This window comes from Podarcis vaucheri (genome assembly GCF_965113315.1).
Source record: "Podarcis vaucheri genome assembly, chromosome: Z".
NCBI classification, from domain to species: domain Eukaryota; kingdom Metazoa; phylum Chordata; class Lepidosauria; order Squamata; family Lacertidae; genus Podarcis; species Podarcis vaucheri.
The window spans coordinates 21,836,937-21,860,247 of record NC_138758.1 but is presented as its reverse complement, the minus strand read 5'-3'; the positions used below and the strand labels follow the sequence as shown (position 1 = coordinate 21,860,247).

The window sequence follows — 23,311 nt, the reverse complement described above, 5'->3', positions numbered from 1 at the left end:
AACAACTGATTGGTTCAAAATTGGGAAAGGAGTACGACAAGGCTGTATATTGTCTCCCTGCTTATTTAGCTTATATGCAGAATTCATCATGCGAAAGGCTGGGCTGGATGAATCCCAAGCAGGAATTAAGATTGCCGGAAGAAATATCAACAACCTCAGATTTGCAGATGACACAATCTTGATGGAGGCTGGAATTAAATAACCTTTTAATGAGGGTGAAAGAGTGCAAAATATGGTCTGAAGCTCAACATCAAAAAAACGAAGATCATGGCCACTGGGCCCATCACCTCTTGGCAAATAGAAGGGGAAGAAATGGAGGCAGTGAGAGATTTTACTTTCTTGGGCTCCATGATCACTGCAGATGGTGACAGCAGCCACGAAATTAAAAAACACCTGCTTCTTGGGAGAAAAGCAATGACAAACCTAGACAGCATCTTAAAAAGTAGAGACATCACCTTGCCAACAAAGGTCCGTATAGTAAAAGCTATGGGTTTCCCAGTAGTGATGTATGGAAGTGAGAGCTGGACCATAAAGAAGGCTGATCGCCAAAGAATTGATGCTTTTGAATTATGGTGCTGGAGGAGACTCTTGAGAGTCCCATGGACTGCAAGAAGATCAAACCTATCCATTCTTAAGGAAATCAGCCCTGAGTGCTCACTGGAAGGACAGATCATGAAGCTGAGGCTCCATTACTTTGGCCACCTCATGAGAAGAGAAGACTCCCTGGAAAAGACCCTGATGTTGGGAAAGATGGACAAGGAGAAGGGGACGACAGAGGACAAGATGGTTGGATATTGTTCTCGAAGCTACCAGCATGAGTTTGACCAAACTGCGGGAGGTAGTGGAAGACAGAAGTGCCTGGTGTGCTCTGGTCCATGGGGTCACGTAGAGTCGGACACGACTAAATGACTGAACAACAACAACAATCATATCTCCTCTTAGTCTCCTCCTTTCCTGGCTCCTTCAACTATGCCCAGCTCCCTCAACTGTTACCCATAAGGCTTGGCACCCCTATTCATAACTGGCTATTTTGATGTTAACAGATCACTTTCACCATGTTTGACATTGAAATTTGTTGTTCAGTCAGACCGTTTTCATCCTATTTGAATTGGCTAACCACAAGTGCTCTCTTTATTGCAGCAGGATTTGATTTTGTCATAAATACTGACTTACTGTATTTATTCATTCTTGCACCTTGACCTCATCCTGTCCGAGCTCCAGTGCTCCACAACTGGGCTACCTTCCTTGCTGCCAAGGCTGCAGCCAGAGGGAGCAAGTTTTAAATCGATTTAAATCGAGGTAAATCATGACACACAAATCAAGACAATTGACATCTGTCTTTAGATCTGCCATCGCTTTACATTTTTTTTAAATAAAAAAGCAACAATTAGAAGCCCCAATTCAGACTGGGACTAGAGTTCTGTGGGGGGGAGAGTTGTTAGTGTAGGAGGTGTGGAACTTGTGGCCCTTCGGATGTTATTGGACTATACCTCCCATCAGCTTCAACCAACATGGTCAATGGTCAGGGATAATGGGAGTTGCCAAGAACATTTGGGAAGACACAGGTTCCCCATTCCTGGTTAATACCAGTAGTTGGAAATTCCCTCTCCCCCCCAGCTGCTATTTGCTCTAGTAGGGAATGTATTAAAGTATTAATAGTTCTATTTTCAGCAGGTACTTGTAGATATAGAAATGTTCTGTGGTGGGCACCTTTCCTAATGTAGCTGCCCATCAATCTTCATAGGCAGAGGACAGACAATAGGTGATGGTGGTGGATGCCAGCACACTGGAAGCCATTTGAAAGATGGATGGCTGGTCATTCCACTTTTGCCTCTGGCAAACAGGTTTTGCAGATTTTAAAATGGTTTCAAAAGAAATGTCTGTGTGCTGCATGAGAAGTGGACCCACTCTCAAAACACTTGCAATTCTCTTAAATAAAACTCTTATCTACTTCTAGCTTTGCAAGCAGTACACATTTTCCCAGATACCCTTGGTTATCTGTTCCAGGTGCTAATCTTGATTATTCCAAGTCTGTTCTGTATATTTCCTGAACAAGTCTTACTTTTTGTCTAGTCAAAACAGGTTACTCCTTTTTGTTTTTGTTTTTTAACTAGCTTTGCCTAGGCACTGCTTCCTTTGCTTTCAGGAGTTTTTGGACACTTCCTTTGCTTTCTGCCCATTCCATTTTCTGGTTTTTAGCTCTTCTACCTATTGACCATACCTTGGCCTAGCAGCACCCACTTGACTGCAGAGCAGGCTTCCTGGATTTCAGACCTGCCATGTTGTTCCTGCTTTTATTCAAATTCTCTTCCTCTGATATAGGAATTTCCTCTTCCATTGCTCCCAACTCTCCTGGTTTACAAAATCTGACAACAGCATGGATCACTCCAGTAGTTAGGAAGCCAACTTCAGAGGTGAACATGATGCCTTCCTCCACTGGATTCTGCCTCTTGAGTGATCCTTCTTCATTAAATCTGCACATTTCCCCCATAACTGATGTGACCCGCACCCTGAACATATAGCCACTTTTGAGTGCTACAGCCAATTGTGAAGGGAAGGGTTGTGGTGGGAAGGGTGCTTTGTGTTGCCAGGGCTTGAAACATTGTAAAAAGCTTCACTCCAAAACAGTCTCTAAGAGGAAGGGAGGACATGTCAGAGGTGTATAAAATGATGCATGGTATTGAGAAAGTGAGCAAGAGATGAGCTTTCCTCCCTCTCTCATAGCACTAGAACTTAGGGCCACCCAATGAATATTGGAAGGCTCGGGACAGGCAAACAGAAGGACTTTTTGACACAGCATGTCATTAAACTATGGAATTTGCTTCTGCAAGAGGCAGTGATAGCCACAAACTTTGATGACTTTAAGAGGATTCAACAATCTATGGCTATCAATGGCTAATGGCCATGATTACTATGTTCTGCTTCCACCGCCAGAGGGACAATGCCTCTGAATACCAGTTGCTGAAAACTGCAGGAGAGGTGAGTGCTGTTGCACTGAAGTCCTTCTTGTGGGTTCACATAGGCATCAGGTTGCCCACTGCTGGATTAGATGAGCCATTGGCCTGATCCAGCTAGGCTGCTCTTTAAATTCTTATGTTCTTAATCTGGGCAAGCTGCCCATCCTGGATCCCTGTTGCTGTGATGCCTACCAGTCTTTTTCTGCTCTTTGCCTCTGCAGCTTCACAAGCTTTCATTCCATCCAAATGTATGGCTTTTGGTGGCAGAAGGTGGAACAAGTTTCAGAAATAGAGCCAGTATCTTGAGGGGGTTTGGCTAACATGGTGTGTAAAAAGAAATGCCCACAAGTTGGTCCTGATTACTTCATCACTCCCAGGAAGAACTGAAGTAGATGAAAGAGTTCTACTTCCCCCAGAGCACTAAACCCGATGATAATCTGCTCCTATTACATTATCTGTATCTGTGGCCAAGTTATTTATTTACTTACTTATTTTATGAAATTTATATACTGCTTGATTGTAGAAAAACCCAAAGCAATTACAAAAATAATAAGACAAATAAAAACATAGGATTATTAATAAAACCAATTAAATCAAACCATTAAAATGTTCTAAAAATTAAAACCAGCAATGAGCTAAATGCACATCATATGTATCTATGTTATTTATGCATTGGGAGCTTGGGCTAGAGCTGGACCATAAAGAAGGCTGATCGCCGAAGAATTGATGCTTTTGAATTATGGTGCTGGAGGAGACTCTTGAGAGTCCCATGGACTGCAAGAAGATCAAACCTCTCCATTCTGAAGGAAATCAGCCCTGAGTGCTCACTGGAAGGACAGATCGTGAAGCTGAGGCTCCAATACTTTGGCCACCTCATGAGAAGAGAAGACTCCCTGGAAAAGACCCTGATGTTGGGAAAGATGGAGGGCACAAGGAGAAGGGGACGACAGAGAATGAGATGGTTGGATGGTGTTCTTGAAGCTACTAGCATGAGTTTGATCAAACTGCGGGAGGCAGTGGAGGACAGAAGTGCCTGGCATGCTCTGGTCCATGGAGTCACGAAGAGTCGGACACAACTAAACGACTAAACAACAACAACAACTAAACTGTACTACACGATTAGAGGTATATAACTAAACCGTTACCAAATCTATCCACACAATTATGTGGGAAGCTTGAGAACACATAGATCTCCAGCTGTGGCTACAGCACTATTTCTGCTCTGCATTTCCATGCCCCTTTGCCAAATCCTCAGTTAGGCTGCAATCCTAAATCCACTGCTCTGGGAGTAATCCCCATTGGATTCAACGGGACTTACCTCTGAATGGACACCGTTAGGATTGTGCTGCTGGAGTGCTTTTCTCAAGACCCTAGTGCCCAGTTAGCTGACTGCAACATGGCTCCACCTGAATTTGGCTGCATGCATTTGTGCATAGAGCACCGTCCAACATCCCTTCTATAAGCAGCACACAGCTAATAGGTAAGGATGTAAGGGACAAGAGAGTTAGCTGTCTACACTCATTAGGGAAGTCACTCCTTCAGACTTAACTGGTCTTAAAATCTTAACCTTATTCCAAGTTTGCCTACTTGCCCACTCTGATTGGTGGAATAGGCACTGCTGCAAGTGCCAGGTAATACCCGTTCTGTATTTGTATGAACTTGATTGTTTAGTGTGGAACTTTGGAACTCCCTTCCTATTGATATCAAGCAGGTGCCTTCACTGTACTCTTTTCAGTGCCTGCTAAAAACTCTCCTGCTTAGACAAGCCTACCCAGATGCGTAGACAGTTGAGGTACAGTAGTTTTAATCTCTTAGTATTTTAAATTTTGTAGGTTTAAAATCAGGGTTTTGAGTTTTTCTTGATATTGCAAATTGCTTTGGTCAAACCACTGTACAGGGGCTATAAAACAGGCAAAGTTTACCTCCTCAGCAGTAGCTTATTTTCATTTTCAGAAAGGTAACCAATTTATGCCAGCTGCTATTCAAATTTTTCAAGCCAAAGTGTTGTCCCAGCAACTTTCTGGGATCCCGGTATGGATACAGGCATATAATAGTGATTTAGATAAGATACACTCAAGTTTCTTGAGACGTATCCTGGGGCTCCCAAGTTCATCAAGTATAAGAGGATGTGTGCTGAACTAGGTGTACACATGATGGTGTGTATACACTGGGTGTGGGCTAGCACTTTAAAATACTGGTTGCGTTGCCATTTCTGTTGCCAAATGTTACCATTTCTGTTGCTTTCTGACTTAAGGACTCTTATAAATCCAGAGGGTTCCAACATTGAGAGCAGTACATGTGAAAAGGATCTAGGAGTCTTGGTTGACCACAAACTTGACATGAGCCAACAGTGTGACGCGGCAGCTAAAAAAGCCAATGCAATTCTGGGCTGCATCAATAGGAGTATAGCATCTAGATCAAGGGAAGTAATAGTGCCACTGTATTCTGCTCTGGTCAGACCACACCTGGAGTACTGTGTCCAGTTCTGGGCACCACAATTCAAGAAGGACACTGACAAACTGGAACGTGTCCAGAGGAGGGCAACCAAAATGGTCAAAGGCCTGGAAACGATGCCTTATGAGGAACGGCTAAGGGAGCTGGGCATGTTTAGCCTGGAGAAGAGGAGGTTAAGGGGTGATATGATAGCCATGTTCAAATATATAAAAGGATGTCACATAGAGGAGGGAGAAAGGTTGTTTTCTGCTGCTCCGGAGAAGCGGACACGGAGCAATGGATCCAAACTACAAGAAAGAAGATTCCACCTAAACATTAGGAAGAACTTCCTGACAGTAAGAGCTGTTCGACAGTGGAATTTGCTGCCAAGGAGTGTGGTGGAGTCTCCTACTTTGGAGGTCTTTAAGCAGAGGCTTGACAACCATATGTCAGGAGTGCTCTGATGGTGTTTCCTGCTTGGCAGGGGGTTGGACTCGATGGCCCTTGTGGTCTCTTCCAACTCTATGATTCTATGATTCTATGATTTACATAGCAAAATCAGATCTATTGGTATTGATTTTGAACTCTTATATATTTCAAGTGAGCAATATATTTATCGTAATATTCAAATCAGATTAAGGGACATTGAAAAACAAAACATCGAGTCAGCTGTAAATAAAATTTGCTCCCCCAAGTTTTATGGTTTAAATATAACAGATAACAGGGTCACTTATATTTCGAATTTAATAATTCCAGTCCAACCTTTATGTTAGCCCAACTAAACGTTTTCCCCTCAGCTTTTGTCAAGGGCAGATATTTTAACATCCCTAGAAACGAGAGACATTGCAGATGTTTTTTGAATGTGCCAGACACAGTAGAACATATTCCTTTCTACTGCCCATTGTACAACCAGCTACGCAAACACGTGCATTCCTCTTTTTGGGGTAGTCTAACATCACAGCACAATGAAAATAGCAGATTTTTATCTGTGTGACATTAACCTGGAAGTAACTGCAAGGGTGGTTGAGTTTTTATCAATAGTATCTCTCTGAGTGGTGAATGGCGTTATTTAGCAGGAAGAAACTCCCAATGAAAATCCTCATTATTACATTTATTACATGGCTGTTAATTTGTAAAAACAGTGGTACCTCGGGTTAAGTACTTAATTTGTTCTGGAGGTCCATTCTTAACCTGAAACTGTTCTTAACCTGAAGCACCACTTTAGCTAATGGGGCCTCCTGCTGCTGCCGTGCCACAGGAGCATGATTTCTGTTCTCATCCTGAAGCAAAGTTCTTAACCCGAGGTACTATTTCTGGGTTAGTGGAGTCTGTAACCTGAAGCGTATGTAACCCGAGGTACCACTGTATTTTAAAATTTTATATATGAATGTTTTATGGTGGCTCATATTTGTAATGCCTAATCAAGGTTTGGCGAAGGAAAGTAAGTAAACTGCTTTGAAGGTTTATTTGTTTTCACAATCAAGTGATGTATAAATTTTATGAAACAAACAAACAAACAAACAAACAAACCTTGTAATGGAGAGCCAGAATAATGAACTGATATTAGTTCCAAACACAGTCTCTTGGAGCTCGTTCTCATAAACCTATGCCTGGGCTGCAAGTGAAACTCGTATTATTAAATGATTGAGATTGTGTTGGCATCCATCTTTCTCAAGAGACAATGAAGTGTGCCTTCAGGGGTGAAGTTAACCCCCCCCCCCAGCTTCATATGGCTTCTCCCTGCCATCTGTTCTTTAAAAAACAGAGAAGTGTTCAGTCATACGAGCCCTCCCACATTCTACCTTGTAGTCTGCTTATAGACAAGGTCCACCTACCTTAGTAAGAACTAGAGAATTCTGGCTGCAATTCTCTATATCTGGGAGGACACCCCATTGAAAACAATACGATGTACTTTTGAGTAGATAATGTATAAGATTGCACAGGATACCTGCCATCTCTCAGTACTGATTGTGTCACTTAGTGCTTTAATTAAATAATATTTTATTATTATATGATTCTTAAATGAGATAATGTTTGATGATACAGTTTTGTCTGTACCTAACCTCCAAGAAATACTATGTCTGTTTATTTGTCTCTGTAAAGCATTTTATTTTGACCCCAGAACATAAAGTTCCCTAGGCAGCGCTCTCTCTCTCTCTTTTTCTCTCTCTCTCCACACACACACACACACACACACACACACACACACACACACACAATAAGGCATTAAATCAAAAGCTACTTAAAATGCAGCAAAAACAAAACCCACCCATGTCTCCAAAGATGAAACATGAATTTTAAAACTTCTGTAAGTTATGCAAACTGTATACAGTACATTATGACAAAGGCCAAGCTGAGCAAATAGTTCTACCTGGCACTGAAAAGACTGCAAAGACGGTGTCAGGTGAGCCTCCCCAGGAAGGCTGTTCCCTAACAGGTGCCATGACCAAAATGTCTTCTCCCCAGTGGTTACCTCCTCACTTCATTCAACAGAGCGACCCAGAGTAGGGCCTTGAAACAGGACCTTAATGTTCAGGTAAACAAATGGTTTGCTGAAAAATGGTAAGAGAATTCCTCTTCTTAGCTGGCTTAACGTGAAATCAAGCTATTTGTTTCTACCACAATATGGGTGCGAAAATGGGTCTGGCTGCTGGGGCATTGTATGATGTCAGGTGACTTAACTTCAAAGGAAGAATCAGGAATGCACTTTAGGTGCTGTCTTGTTTCCCTTTGCAACCCTGACTTGGATTCAGGTTGTGGCTACAAATATCTGCACTGAAACTGGAGCTTACAGTCTATGCTGAATCTAAAGCTTTGCTTTTGGCAGGGGCTGTCTCTAGTCAGAAGCTCTGAGTAGAGCCAATTCCAGTGGAGCTGGAAGCCGTGGTTTCAGCAGAGAACAACTCTACTCAGCAGCTCCCATTTCGAAGCTCTTGAGAGAAATCAGTCCCAGCGGAGCTTGCTTTTGGCACCAGATTCAAAAGAAACTGAATGCAAGCCCTGCTGTCAGAGGAACAATCAGGAGCACATTTTAAGGCTCCTGTTTGTTCCCTTGCAGCTGCAGATTTTTCTGCTCCACATCTGATGTTTTATGGAGCCAAGTGTGGGTCAGAGATTCTCCATCCCTGAAATATAATATGACTTTTTGAACTTTCCTTGTGGCAGCTTTCGTAAATGGCTTCAGACATGTTTCAGTTTGGAGAGAGTGCCCCAAACAAAGAATTTTCAGACTTTGCCAAAATTCTAACTTTATCCAAATACCAGATGTGGGTTAAACCATTTGTGAGATCTGTAGGTGCATAAATATCGTAAGAGGAATATAACCAGCTTTGAAATCTGCAAAATGGGAATTTTGAAAACTGTGAGCCTTTGTAGTTCATTACAGCATGACAGTTATAGTTAGAGGGTCTGACTAGAACCAGGGACATCCAGTTAAAATCCTCACGTAGTCATAGAGTTCACCAAGTGACCTTGGGCCACTCACTCTCTCAACCCAACCTGTTTCCCAGGGTTGTTTTGAGGGTAAAAAAGCAGGAACCGCATGTACTGGCTTGATCTCCCAAAACGCAGGATATTATCTATATGGTGGATTTTGGTTCCATTTGTTCTTGTGCGTAGAGAGTGCCCTATCTTTCTTGAATAGAACTCAGAAGGCCTTTATTTCATGCGATCTTGACACACAGTTCTTAAATTGCCACTCAGTCAAACTGAAGTAGTGAGGAGATAGAGAAGGCAGAAGAAGATGTTATTTCTCAGAGAATAATAGCAACAGAGTCTACATGTTCGTAAGGCGGCCTGATCTGGAAGGACTTCATGATCCACTCTGACAGTCTTTTGCTGTTGAGTGAGGGAGAGAGTATTCATAGACTCCAACACCATCATCCTCCGGCTTCAACCATGGTTTGGACTGATGGGAACTGAGATCCAACAACTTCAGGAGGGCCACAAGTTCCCCACCCCTCACTGGTTTTCAATGGATGGACTGGAACACATGATCAATCATACTTTGACCTATTTTTAGGAAAGAGAGGCAGAAGGAATAGAGGAGGATGGAACAGGAGAAATAAATCAAGAGAATGAGGGGAAAGCAAGAAAAGATAAGTGGAGAAATATGTGGATTATTTAAAAAGTTGACCTCATTTTTCAAGTTGTTGAAGGTGGATTCCAAAATTTGAAGACTACTGCATTATACTTCTCTCTTTGGCCAAGAATGATTCCAAGATGATATATCTGACATTCTGGTATCCCAAACCCAGCAGAGGAGCTATCCAGCAGTATAAGCAGAAAGAGGGTCTACTACTTATCACCTGAGGAGCTGTCCAGAAGATCATTGAACTAGGATCACATATATAGCAACTATAGCATTTTCGTCTTCCAAGCATCAGCTGAAGGTTTAAATTAGGAAGGGGAACCTGTGTTCCTTGAAATATTGTTTGACTCCAGGTATCATCAACTCCAAACAGCAAGGTCAGGAATGATGGAATTTAGATCTGGAGGGCTACAAGTTCTCCATTCCTGGTGTAAGCACTCAGGCTGCCTACCCTATCATTGTCTTTGTAAGGCCCTGATCCTGACCATGCTGCCTTTTTCTGAAAAGGCCACTGACCTGGTATGTTTTGTGTTGAGAAATAAGCACAGCATTTTCAGGTTCAAGCCTGAGTTCGGGCTTCCTGCCATTGCTGTTCCTGAGGACTCAGTTGTGATGATTGCAAAGAGTCCCAGAGATAGATGATTCCATTAAGGGCACATTAAGTCACCTGATTCCGCTGGTTCCTTGAGTGGGGGTATTATTCTGAGCTATGGTCTCAGGGTGCTGAATGCTCTGTCCCCCTAGTCCTGATGCTGGGACTCATGACTGGATCCTCATCTGTGGAGCTCTCCTCTGAGTCTAACACAAGGAGGATGGAAGTCCCAACAATGACCTTCTCTGGTGTGCCTAGCAGCTCTTAAAGACAAATTAGTTCAATGTTGGTGCTAAGCCCAATTTCAATTCTCTGTCTAGTATTCTAGTCTGCCATGATGTCATCTTACTATTTTTGCCTAAATGTAATATCTCAGCAATACCATCGATAACGTCCTAAGAGCTTTCCATCTTAGCCTGCTGACATTCAGGGCAGGCTGCCCTAAATTGCATATATTATTAGTGTTTTAATGGTTCCCTCATTAAGGTTTCTCCTTAGAGCAATTTATCTTCAGGACATTAATTATTTAGCATTATTTTGTGAGAAGAAGCTTGCGAAATCATCAAGGCTCCTGGATTTTTTAACGTTTGCCCCCAGCTTCAAAAATTCATCTGGGTCTCTCAGACATGATCAAACATTAAGAAAATCAGACATTTCTGAATACACATCTTGAAAAGAGGAAGAAAAAGGAATGAAAAAGGAAGGTATTTTAGAAATAAACTGAAGGTGAATTTATATCTAAGGACATTCTCTAGGTGAGAAGAAATCACCTCATAAAACTGTTTAATTTATGCCTGAAGGAAGAGAAGAACTCTTGTGCCAGTTAAATTAATATTAATAGTAGTGGAAGCCTCTACCCATATACTCATAAATAAGTTCTACTGTGTTTTTGCAGGGGGGTGTTACTCCCTAGTAAGTGAGTTCAAAATTGTAACCTAACCCTAAATTCTATTTTTAAAAAACCCTTCCAGAAAAGGCTGAATTTCAGCTGTGCACTGCAGGATACTATCTGCATTATCAGTAAAGACATTGCAAGCCAGAGCATTCGTGGAGGGCTGCAGGGTGGTAATAAGGAGGTCTTCCCTTCCCCTCATGCTTCAAAGCACATGTACTCAAGAGTGTGTCTATTTCTGTCCATTAGAACATAAGAACACAAGAAGTGCTTTCTGGATCGTGCCAATAGCCCATCTAGCCTTCATCTTGTTATCACAGTGGCCAGCCAGATGCTTGTGTAATAATAATAATAATAATAATAATAATAATAATAATAATAATTTATACCCCACCCTCCCCAGCCAAGACCAGGCTCAGGGAGGCTAACAACCAATAATAAAAACATTGTAGCCAAAAGAGGCTCCAGGAAGACAGCTTTGTTCATGATAGCCAAATAAATAACAACAAATAAGCCTAATCACTGATGCGGCAAGTCCTTCTGCCCTGTAGTAGCCAGTCATTGAGGAATGGACTTAGGTACCTAAGCAGCATAAGCCAAGAGTTAGGTGTCCTATATGAGTACTCTACCTCCATCTACAACAGGTTTGTTATAAATTCCTTTGTCTCACAGAAGCCATCCAGATATAAAGGGTGGGTGCTTAAAATGGGCCATAAAGGTAAAACAACCCCTGACCGTTAGGTCCAGTCGTGAACGACTCTGGGGTTGCGGCGTTCATCTCACTTTACTGGCCGTAGCTCAGTGGTAAAGCCCTTCTTTTGCATGCAGAATGCCCCAGCATCTCCAGGCAGAACTGGGAATGTCCCCGGTCTGAAATTCTGAAAAGCTTCTGCCAGTCAGTGTAGGCAGCACTGAGCTAGATGGGCCAATGGTCTGACTTAGTGTAAGGGAGTTTCCTATATTCCTAAGGCAATGTGAAATATCCAGACCATTGCCACTCCTACATGCTCCATTGTCCATTCTCTTGAAAGCAGGCACATTAATGATAGGAGGGGGTTATAGCTTGGACTATGCCCATTCAGTCTGTGGCAGCCTGTGTTCCAAATAACTTCACATTTCAGGGAGGAACCTCCTTGCATAGCTCTCAGGCCGCAAATTTAGCTAAGAAATAGGACTCTGGGTAAGCATGGGTGGGAGGGAGTTTAAAAAGCTCTCGATGCTAAGTTTGCATGCCAAATGCACAAATGGATGACTGCTTTATCTGTGCAATAATCGGGAGGTACAAAATCCTGCTTATCAAGGAGGGAAGGAACCTGTGGCCTTCCAGTTGTTGCTGGATTAAATCTCCCATCATCCTTGACTGTTGGCTGTTTTGTCTGAGGCTAATGCGAGTTGGAGGAACATCTGAGTTGGAGGAACAGGTTCCCCACCTGCTATATATGAATTCCACACCTCTGAGTGTGGAAACTTGTGTAGCCAAAAATGGAACACTCTCTGCAAAAGAGGGTGGTCTTGGCAGGCTTAGCAAAACCCCAAAGTTTGACCCGAGCTGGGGTTTTAAATCTTGCTGATAGCCTTGCCCCCAGCTGCATCTCTCTCCTCCCACCACTGAAATCTCAAATGGCACCTGTGGAAATAGTCTGGGAAGAATTTTTTAAGAGAAAATAAATCTATTTATTTATGCTCCATTTATGAGTTTAGACTGTTTGCTTTGGAGCTGTTTCAAAACATTGTTTAAACATTACATTTTACAAGCCGGTGCCATGTTTATTCATGAGAACAAAGTGGGGCGCTTTTCCTGTGTTCTTAGCAAGGCATAGCCCTCCAAAGAGAAAAGCAAAGGAGAGTTTTTTTTAATGCTTAAGCAACCATGGAGCACCTCTTAGCTGTTTTAGAGGGGTAAGGCAAACGTGTGGCCTTTGTGTGTTAGTGAAGCTTTAATTTCAGATGGTGGTTATAGCTTGCAGTGACTTAAGAAATGCAGTTCCTCTCTGTGGAGTGTTCAGTAACTCAAATAAATGATGTTTTATCTTTAATTAAACACCTTGAAGAAATTGCACCAATATTGTTCTACAATATGCAAGCAAACCTCCCTCCCCCCCATCCCCCATCATCACCAAATTAACAGGTTCCATTACAACAGCCAGGATTCATTTTGTAATTATTCTGAAGCTTCTGTTCTATAATCCCCCAGTGAAACACAGTGATACTTCAGTAGAAAAGATAATTAAAAGTAATAATTCAGTTTGTTTAGAGGATATAAAAATTAGAGCAGTGCATCAGTGTCTTAAAAAATACATTTGTGCTTTTTGGAATATGATATTCTTATCACTGAGTTATTATTGAAATAAGAGCACCTATCATTACCTTTTCAGTTGAAGAGAAAGAAGCAGGTGGTTACATCCAATTTCTACAGAAATTGATGGGTGCAACTAACTTAGGTCTATTAATTTCAATTGGTCTATTCTGAGTAATGATGGGCAAATCTGTCAATTTCGGTTTCTCATTTTTTGAATGTTAAGATCAATTGTTCACATTTCCACACCAGTTTGCAGTTATTATTATTTGTGATTGGGGGAGTCCTCATGAGAATTCATTACAATTTTAGTGTATATTTCTCCTAACGTGTATACCTTTGTATATAATTTTCACAAAACATTATGGTATTTTCATTCATAGATGCCTTTTAATGCACACTTTACCCTAGTATATACATTTTTGTGCACATGTACTTCACAGGAGAACTGTTTTGCAAAATTTGGAGAAGTGTAAATTTCAAAAAGATGTTTGTGTTTTTGTTCATGTATAGCTTTAGAAGGTGTGAATTAGGTAGGTTCACCTGTAAATGCAAACTAAATTCAAAGTTATCCCCACCCTAACTCGGAGTACAACTTTGTTGGATATAACCCAAAACTGGTTTTAACGGAAATGCTACCACGTCTGTTTCTTGCCAAGAATGATAAGTACCATTTATGAAAGAGAAATATAGAAGGAATGCTGATAATAAGACATCCCTTATTCGCCATACAGAAATCTGAACGAAATACCCTTAACCATTTTGGGAAGATAAAATGGAAAAGGGGAAAAGAAAAAAAAAACTTTCAAAATTCCATTATGGGATTTTTCTCCAGGTTGGCTGGCAGTTAAAGAACCTGGTAAATGCATTGCGTGAAGACCCGAACGGAGTGATCTTAACCTTGAAGAAACGGCCTCAGAACACCCTGGTTTCTGCTCCTGCTCTTCTGAAGAATGTGAGGTGGAAGCCTCTTGCCCTGCAGGTAAGGCAAACCTGGTGTTGCATTTCTGTCTGGCAAACACTGTTTAATGAAGGGCCAAATCACTATAGAGTCCTCTCTTCTTTCTGGTAGGGGGGAGAGAACATTGATGCCTTCAACAGGCCCAGTTAACAATTGCACACATAGCAGCAATGGCTCGACATATGTAGCCTTCTGGGTTTGGGGGACGGTAGTGAAGGGTGCCTGCTGGAACTGGTAGGGCGCAAGACAGAAAGGACAACAGAATATGGAGCTAGGACCAACTAATTCTGGCTTTGGCGCCCATCTATAATATCAGTGGATGGGCGGGACTTTCTTCTTATATCAGATGGCTTACCTAAACAGCCACCAACATGATTTTTAACAGTGCAGTCCTACAAATCTCTACTCATACGTAAACTGCACTGAGTGCAGTGGGATTTACTCTCAGGGAAGTGTGTGTAGGATTGCAGTCCTGATGTATCTGAAAGTGGAACTTCTTGGCTCCCATCCTCGGCAGCCGCTATGCTCTCCCAGCTCAGCAGTGACCTGCAAATTGAGAGCAATGCATTTTCTGAGAATTGTTCCTTTGAGAGGAGAGGACATAAATCTAATGACTTCCCCTTCATATCTTTTTATTATTACCGGGATTCCAAATGGAGGGAGAGCACAATTACAACCACCACATTTTCTGCTCACTGCCCTCAGCCAAAGCGCTACTCATTCATTGGGATCTCTTGGGCAAAGTCAATACTATCAGGCCAAATCACTCTCTGTTTCCATCATATCACTGCTATTCACTCTCCTCATCCACCCCTCCCGCTGCTGCCTTTTTCCCATCTACACTTTTCAAGAAGAAATTTAAAAATCCCTTTTGGATTTCACAGCCTGCTTGCTTTCATGATTTTGTTCCAGAGGATTATGAGTTTGAAGACAAGTATTATTCGTTTCCCAGTATGAAAACAATTGAAGCTATCATGAGTTATTGTTGGCCTGGTGTTGTTTTTTTCCTCGCCTGCTGGGGTTGCTGGAGCTTTCTGCGTGATTTGGAACAGGCAGCTCAGAGTAATCCAGCCCAATACATTTTGCTGCCTTAAGGCAGGCAAGATGGTGCCTCCCCATCCCATATACAGAAGCCGACTTTGCTGGCTGTTGGATCTTGCTTCAGCCCAGGCAACGGAGCAGAGTCCACCTTTGCACCCAACGGCAGCAGAGGAGATTAGCCCATTAGGGCAAAAGGGGCACTGCCCCACCAACCTCAGAACTGATTCTTCCAAGTCCAGCTTTCTTCCTATCTACAAAGAGTTCAGGGGTTGGTACTGGCTGTCTTCATCCTCCTCCTTAGTTTCAGCTTTGCCCTTTTAGAACTGAGCAGGGAAGAGGATGGGGTCAAAGCCAGAGTTTGTTGACACTGTTGTTATCACTGGTTCCACCTACTGTTGGCCTCTCTGCTTTTCACCCTACCAGTCCCAATGGGCACCATTGGAGGGCAAGCATGCAGTCCAAAACCTCACTGCTTCTTCCAACCCCACAGTAGTTTCCTAATAGTAGGGCTGGCCCTGATGGTATACAAAAACCCTGGCTTGAAAAGAACACATGGAATGCGAAATGCATGAGCATGTTCAAAAGTCCAAAACTTTGTAGATTTTCACAGTAAACAAAAATCACCTCCTCCTTTCTTTTTACTGGAAAGCTTCAACATGGTTTACATACATAGAACAAACATGGTTGTGGTTTTTTGTTTGTATGTGAACTGCTTAGAGATTTGCATTATGTTATTAAAAAAAAAAGAAGGAACCATGTGCTTGACATTCCTGTCTGAGCTCTTTTTGCTCACTGGAACAAAAATCATCTTTAAAATAAATGGTTGTATCCAGTGTTAAGGGTAAAGGGACCCCTGACCATTAGGTCCAGTCATGGCCAACTCTGGGGTTGCGGCGCACATCTCACTTTATTGGCCAAGGGAGCCGGCCAGCATGTGGCCAGCATGACTAAGCCGCTTCTGGTGAACCAGAGCAGCACACAGAAATGCCATTTACCTTCCTGCTGGAGCAGTACCTATTTATCTGCTTGCACTTTTGACATGCTTTCAAACTGCTAGGTTGGCAGGAGCAGGGACCGAGCAACAGGAGCTCACCCCATCACAGGGATTCGAACCGCCGACCTTCTGATCAGCAAGTCCTAGGCCCTGTGGTTTACCCTACAGTGCCACCCGCGTCCCTATCCAGTGGTATCCAGTGTTAGCCATCCTTAAATTAGACCCTTTGAAGTTACTGGGCATGATTAATTTAGGCCCATTCATTTCAGTGGGTGTACTCTTGAGTAAAACTCAGTTTGCAACAACCTAGAATTTCTGGGTGGTGGCAGAGCAAGAGCCCTCCTTTCTGTTGCCCTGTGGTTAAGGATCTGGAAAGGAGTAAAACACACACACACACTTTCATTGCACTGAAAGTGGTTGCTGCAGAGTGAAAATGTATTGTGGTATGCTCTCTGTTGAATGACTGATGCTTCCATCGTCATCACGGTTGTAATAGCTGAATGAGTGAGTGAGAGTTTATTTCGGAGATTTCTCAAAAGTAGGGAATATTTTCTCCTTAAATGATGTGCTTTGTCACTCATCGTCAATTTTTCTTTTGCATTTCAATGCGGTGTGTGTTATATACCAGCCACATGGGACTGATTTAAAGCAGTAACATTGGAGGCATCTCCAGCCAATGAGTGCTGCCCAATTTTTGTGCTTTTTAGGAGACAGGATTGCTTGACATCTCTGCTTGACAAGAAAGGGAAGGTGGGTGGAGCAACACATGTAAGCTTCACCTTTGCACAGTAGGCTAGTTTCTACACAAACTCACAAACCACTCTCTGTCCTCCATCTATGCAAGTAAGAGGTGTTATCTGTTTCAAGAACATATTCTAGCCATGCAAAAACACTAAAAGGGGGTTTGAAGCAGGTCTGGTAAAGGGTGTGACCTGAGAAGAAGGTGGGTGGCTGAACAGAGGACATGGCCTGGGGACAGTCCCAAGGGCCAAATGAAAGAGCTTGGAGGGGTGCATTTGGACCTTGTCCCTGTCTGGAGAAAAGGTGGGACATAAATTGAATGAATAATTTAATTAATTAATGATTAGTGATTGTGGTGAATATTAGTCGATTGCATTATGCTTGTTGTAAAGATAAAGGTACCCCTGAGCATTACATCCAGTAGTGGACGACTTTGGGGTTGCGGCACTCATCTCGCTTTATTGGCCAAGGGAGCCGGCGTACAGCTTCCGGGTCATGTGGCCAGCATGACTAAGCTGCTCCTGGCGAACCAGAGAAGTGCACGGAAACACCGTTTACCTTCCCGTCAGTGGTTTAGACCACAGCGCCACCCATGCTTGTTGTTGTAGTCAGTAGGAAAATTCAGATATGAAACCATCATTAGATGCTTTGTTCAATCAGCAGTGATGCTGCCTGTATGTATGAACTGGCCCTCAGTATCTGTGTAACAAAAGCCACTGAAGCAAAGCCCCTGAAAGATCTCTCCTGGCCCCATCTCAGCATTTCCCATCAACGGTTTGGCTTTGCCACAACATTCCGCGAATCAGCAGAAGGACGTTATCCTGTGACACTGTTTTATTCCGCTGTTGCCAGCTTTTAATTAGAACACATGGCAGTCGTGCCAGCCTTGCTGTGTTCTCCCCCAGTGGGCCTTGCCATATGTGAGTGGTCTGCTTTCTTATCAGAACCCATGTGGGTGTTTGAGATGGCCTCATTTCCTTACTGTTACTGTTCAGAGTCCCCCTCCCCGCCGACTACTTGCAGCACTGCTAAATACTCATTCATTCCTCAGCTTTATGAATATTTATGGTTGAGAGCTGTTGATTACTTCATTGACTTACTGCACAGCATTGTAGCATCAACACTGACTAACCTAGGGCTTAAATTAATTTTTTGCAAAGTATAAAAGCAGCATATTTCAAATGCAAGTGGTATCTGAATACACATATTGGCAGGAATGTATTTATGAATTAGACATGCTGTATTGGAGCTTTGTGGCTGTTTACCAGTTCCTCTGAAATACTCGAGAACAGTGTCAGGCTCACTGAAGCATCGAATCTTTGCTGACTATCCTCAAGGGCTGTTAGATGCCCAGGAAATGGTCCAAGACTGAGTCCTGACCTGCTGTATTGATAGTAGGGATGGATGGATCTATCAATTTTAGTGTCTCTCCATTTCTTACTTTTTCACTGTTAAATTCAGTTCCTTACATGTCAACAGCAATTTGGAATTATTATTCTTAATTCAGCATTTTAGCGTGAATTTCTCCTAAACACATTTTTGAATGCAGTTTTGACTCATGGCTTGTCAACACTTCTGCTTGTTCTATGCCTGGAAAGTATGTGTTTGATAAGTTTTCCACTTGCCCATATTTTTTAGGCACGGGTCCTGCCTTTCCCCCTACCACTTTTCCCCATAATACATATTTGTATAAAATTTTCATACATGAATTTATATGTCTAGGTGCCTCTGAGAAATTAAGACAGTGAGTAGTTGGAGTCTCATCAGTACTGCACTTTGCACTGAAACCCAGCTGCCCTATAAGCAAAGTTTAAGGAACAGGAAATGGGCAGCAGGTCTGGGGCCCATCACAAAAGACTCAGGGCCTGTGGTCCCTGGGACAGCCCTTAACAATACCCCTTCCTTTTCCTCATGGGAGGAAACTGGATGGGTAGTGGGAAAACTGGATAGTGACGAACAGCCAAGTAAGAACTTGTGACCTGCCTTGGGAAATTAATTTTCTCAGGGCTTCCAACACAAAAATATTGCTGTTCCCTTAAGAAGGCTGGCAGTTGCCGTTTTTCTCATCCCTCTTCAAGCCATAAGGTGAAAAGGAGAAATGAAAGCTAGCTAATTATGAACTGATCTCAAACTTGTGCTCTACTTGTAATTAGCCTGGAAGTTCTGAGTCATGTGCATTTTTACTTTGCATTGACAAAATATATACCTCTTCTGAAATGTTTTGGATTTTATTCTGACCTAAAAATGATGTATTTAAGTTGATCTAACAGGCAAGAGGGTGGTAACCAAACAGAACTCAAGAGGCTAAAAACATTAGAAAATATTTATTTTGTACGTATAAAAGGAATTTCCCTTCCTTCCTTCCTTCCTTCCTTCCTTCCCTCTCATTATTTCTTCTCTTCTTCCTCTCTTCCTCTAACTTTCTCCTCTTTTCTCTCTTTTCCTTTCCCCCCTTTTTTGTGTTTTGTGCTTTTATCTAGATTAGTGTTTTACTTTTGACAAAAAAATATACTTGGTATTAATTTCTGTAAACCATTTTTCTAAATTCCAATAAAATCTGTTTCTTAAAAAATAAAATATTTATTTTGAAGGCAGCAGCAGAAAGCAAGTGAACACATAACAGCTTATGTGAGATACGAATGTAATGACATCAAAGAGAAATCAGCGCATTATACATGAATGAATCTTGGGGAAGGGAGAAATATGGAACAGAATATGCAAAAAAAAAAAAGATTACAAAGGGGAGATAAAAGGGAAAAAATAAGGGGGATATAGGGCATGTCATGATAAACTATAAAATGCTTCTCCTACACCTCCCCACACCCCCTTTTGTTTTTTTATGAGGTTTTAATTAAAAAGTTGATAATAAAAGTATAAAAACACACAATAAAAATAATATTTTTAAACATTTTAAAGATCACATTTTATAGGTGCCATGACACACTTCAGGGCACGTTGGGTCTTTTACGTTCTATCCTGTTAAATCCCCACTGCTTTTCCATAACTCCTTTGGTTAGTTGAAGCCCCCTTGCCACTGCAAAAGGTGTTGGTACTCTTCACTGGAGTCTGCCATCAGGGGGCAAGGTCAAGAACTGGTGCAGGGGCATCTGTGCTCAGGGTCAAAACGCAATAGGTAAGTCGTTGTTTGATTTGATTTGCTCCTTGAGATTCCATAATGGGAGATGACCTGGATTGAATCTTGCACGTTATCCATGTTACCAGCGATTTACTACCATCAGTAAGGTGTTATTTTTAAAAAAATTTAAAAGCATGGGAGATTATTGTGGTGGGGTGGAAAGAGAAAGAGTGGCCTTTGCTATTGTGCCATCTTCTTGGAGCTTCCAATGCTTCTACTAAATGGAGTAATTTCTGCAAATATCTCTTTTGGGGAGAAATTCTTGTTGCAGCCAATTTAGGAGAGAGATTCCAATAAGTTGCTGGTTCCTGCTGGGGCAGTGAATATTCCAGTTTTGTTGCATTGGCAAAAAAGAATAAAAAAGGGTAGAACTGGCTAGAGTATTCATTGTGTGCTCTCTCTTTCTCTCTCTCCAGCCTGTTATTCCTACCAGCCCAACTAGCAGTTGCACAACACCAACCAGCACGATGGGCATGGGCTCAAAAATGGACAGCTCGACTCTCCAAGATGTTTTCATCCTCTCCCCTATGTCCGGACTCTATGGCCCCAGGTATCCCTTGCCCTTTGACTGGTTTTGCATCCTGGCTTTGCATAGCCGTAATTTCAGGCTAGAGAACAGAAAGAGTCTCTCTTCTATCAGGCTTTCTCCTTTGCAAGTGCACTCGTGCGCACACGTAGAGCCATTAAGTCAAATGCAAAAAAAAAGGTCACAGCAATTAGTGCATTGGAGCAGAGAATACTCTTACCCTGTCACTCTCCTGTGCATGGTAGAGAATGAGAAAACCCTGTGCTCCTGTCCTGTCTCTGATGCCACTGAACATTCAAGTGCAGGCATAACTAAGGCATGCATGTTTAAAATCAGTGGGAATATGTCCAGACCACACAATCAATATCCCACATGGAATCTGCAATTTGACCCCACGATATGGATGCATGCATATCTGCCCAATTTCAGGGAGTGCATTCCTCCAGATGTAGTTGGACTCCGGCTCCCATGCATCCCAGCCAGCATGACCAGTGGTTGGGGTTGATAGGAGCTGGTAATATCTGAAGAGCCACGGGTTCCGCACTCATGTTTGAATGTGAATCCGAATGTACGAGTCTACTAGCATTGGCCATAAGACAGTGTGTTTGATGGGAGGCAAGTGAAGGGGCCTTCCCACTCCCTGATACATGTAAGGAGAGAACAGATAAGTGTATCATCCAATCTGTCTTAGGACAGAGAAGGCTTGCTGTCACGTGAAGGGATAGTGTGGCTTAATGGTTTGAGTGTTAGACCAGGACCATCCTGCGTTTCCTGCTTGGCAGGGGGTTGGACTTGATGGCCCTTGTGGTCTCTTCCAACTCTATGATTCTATGATTCTATGAAATTTAAAAGGGGAAACCCTTAAAACGAGGGAAGGGCTGTAGCTTGGTATGCAGAGCAGATGCTTTAGCACTGAACATCCCAGGTTCAATCTCTGTAGTGCTGAGGAATGATCCTGCATGGAAACCTGGAAACCTGTTGCTATTTCATAGAATCATAGAATTGTAGAGTTAGAAGGGACCGCAAGGCTCATTGAATCTAACCCCCTGCAATGCAGGAGTCTTTCACCTAACGTGGGGCTCGAAGCCACCAGCCTGAGATTAAGAGTCTCATGCTCTACCAACTGCGGTGTTGTACACAACACTGAACTAGATGGCTGAACTAGTTAAAGGCAGCTTTCTGTGCTCCTAAAAATCTGCACAGAAATCCTAAATAAATAAATAAATAAATAAATAAATAAATATCCTTCCAATGCTTTCAGGGGTCTGCAAGCACTGCCCCTGCCCTCTCAATCCTACCCCCTATTTTTTAAGCAAAATCCAAAATACAGCATCAAGCCAACCGCAGCCTGGAGCAGCTAACCCACAGGACTCCCTCCCCACCACTGGATGTCTCAAAGGCACTTGCACAGAAAAGTCATTGCTTCCCCTAAGTAGAAATGATCAGACTTGTATTTTCAAGCACCAGTCATTGACTTTGCACCCCTCTTTGTTGATTATTTTAGGACTAAATAGGAGACCAATGAGAGCCCCACATGTGCTGTCTGGGGCAGAGCAGGATACGATCTATAATAATAGTGCAGCAATATATGGCATGCTTATTCTTTGTACTGGATGGGAAAGCATAGGTTATCTCTCTGCAGCTTTTCATTACTGATGCTCCTCCGATTTGCTGTTTTGCTCATTTCTTCCCCTACAGAGATGATCTTGGAATGGTGTCTTGTGATGATGTCAGCAAGTATGGCGGTGGAAAGTCTGGGATGAAGGGTTCTGAGTCTCCCAGCTACTTTTTGGAGCACGAAAGTGGGAAGTATTACACGTTAATTGAAGGCGAGGGCCACCCAGTAAGCTCTGAATATGAAAGAGGGAGAGCGACTGGGGTGCGACGAAGAGAAAAGACACCCACACATGGTACACTTTCCTTTTGTTTTCTTGTTGTTATTTCATACAATGGTAGGCCACTCCACAGCCTAAGTTCAGCTGGGAAACTGTGGCCCTATTCTGAATGGCCATGATGGAAAATGGTGGTTTCCTAAGGGTGACCCACACCCCAAATCTGGGTTTCAGCACACAGCCATGACATCTGGTTACTGGGCAATACTGCCCAGAGAAGGTTTGTCCATTAGGGCAAATGGGTCACTGCCCCACCAACCACAGTCTGTCCTCAGCCAGCCCCTACAACCAGTCCAGTCCAGAGGATGGCACTGCCTGTCACCTTCCTCCTCCTCCTCCTCCTCCTCGGTCGCAGTGCAGCCTTTCAAAACTCAGCAAGGAGAAGGATGGGGGCAAATCCAGAATGAGTCAGCTTTGCTTGACTCTGGCTCTGGTGCTACCCATGGTTAGACTTCCTGCCCAGTGGTCACCGCCCACCACTGATAATGACCAAATAGATGGCCAAATAACCTGGCCTAGTATAAGGCACCATCCTAAGCTCTCCAATAGCTTTGCGCAAGTGATGAGCCCTTAGATGTTTCACTAATATCATGATTCCAGTTATGGGAATCTCTTCCATTTGAGAAGAGGATGAGGAATGGGAGAGGATAGCCATTGTTTCCTTTTCAGACACAGGTGTCCAACTTGTGCAAGCATTAATAAACATTGCTTATATGATTGCAAAGAGGTTTGCTCTCCCTGTTTCACTTGGACAGGTTCT

General features: G+C 42.7%; 1 protein-coding gene across 4 annotated transcripts in view; it reads left to right on the top strand.

Moving 5' to 3' along the window:
• The window catches only part of LOC309524077 (connector enhancer of kinase suppressor of ras 2-like), a 320,117-nt gene that overhangs the window by 188,608 nt on the left and 108,198 nt on the right, over positions 1-23,311 (top strand). For all 4 annotated transcript variants that reach the window (XM_082208459.1, XM_082208458.1, XM_082208457.1 and 1 more), the window contains 3 exons: positions 14,096-14,242; positions 20,550-20,683; positions 22,358-22,569. In XM_082208459.1, coding sequence (XP_082064585.1) covers positions 14,096-14,242; positions 20,550-20,683; positions 22,358-22,569 — 493 coding nt within the window. The remainder of the gene's footprint in view (positions 1-14,095; positions 14,243-20,549; positions 20,684-22,357; positions 22,570-23,311) is intronic.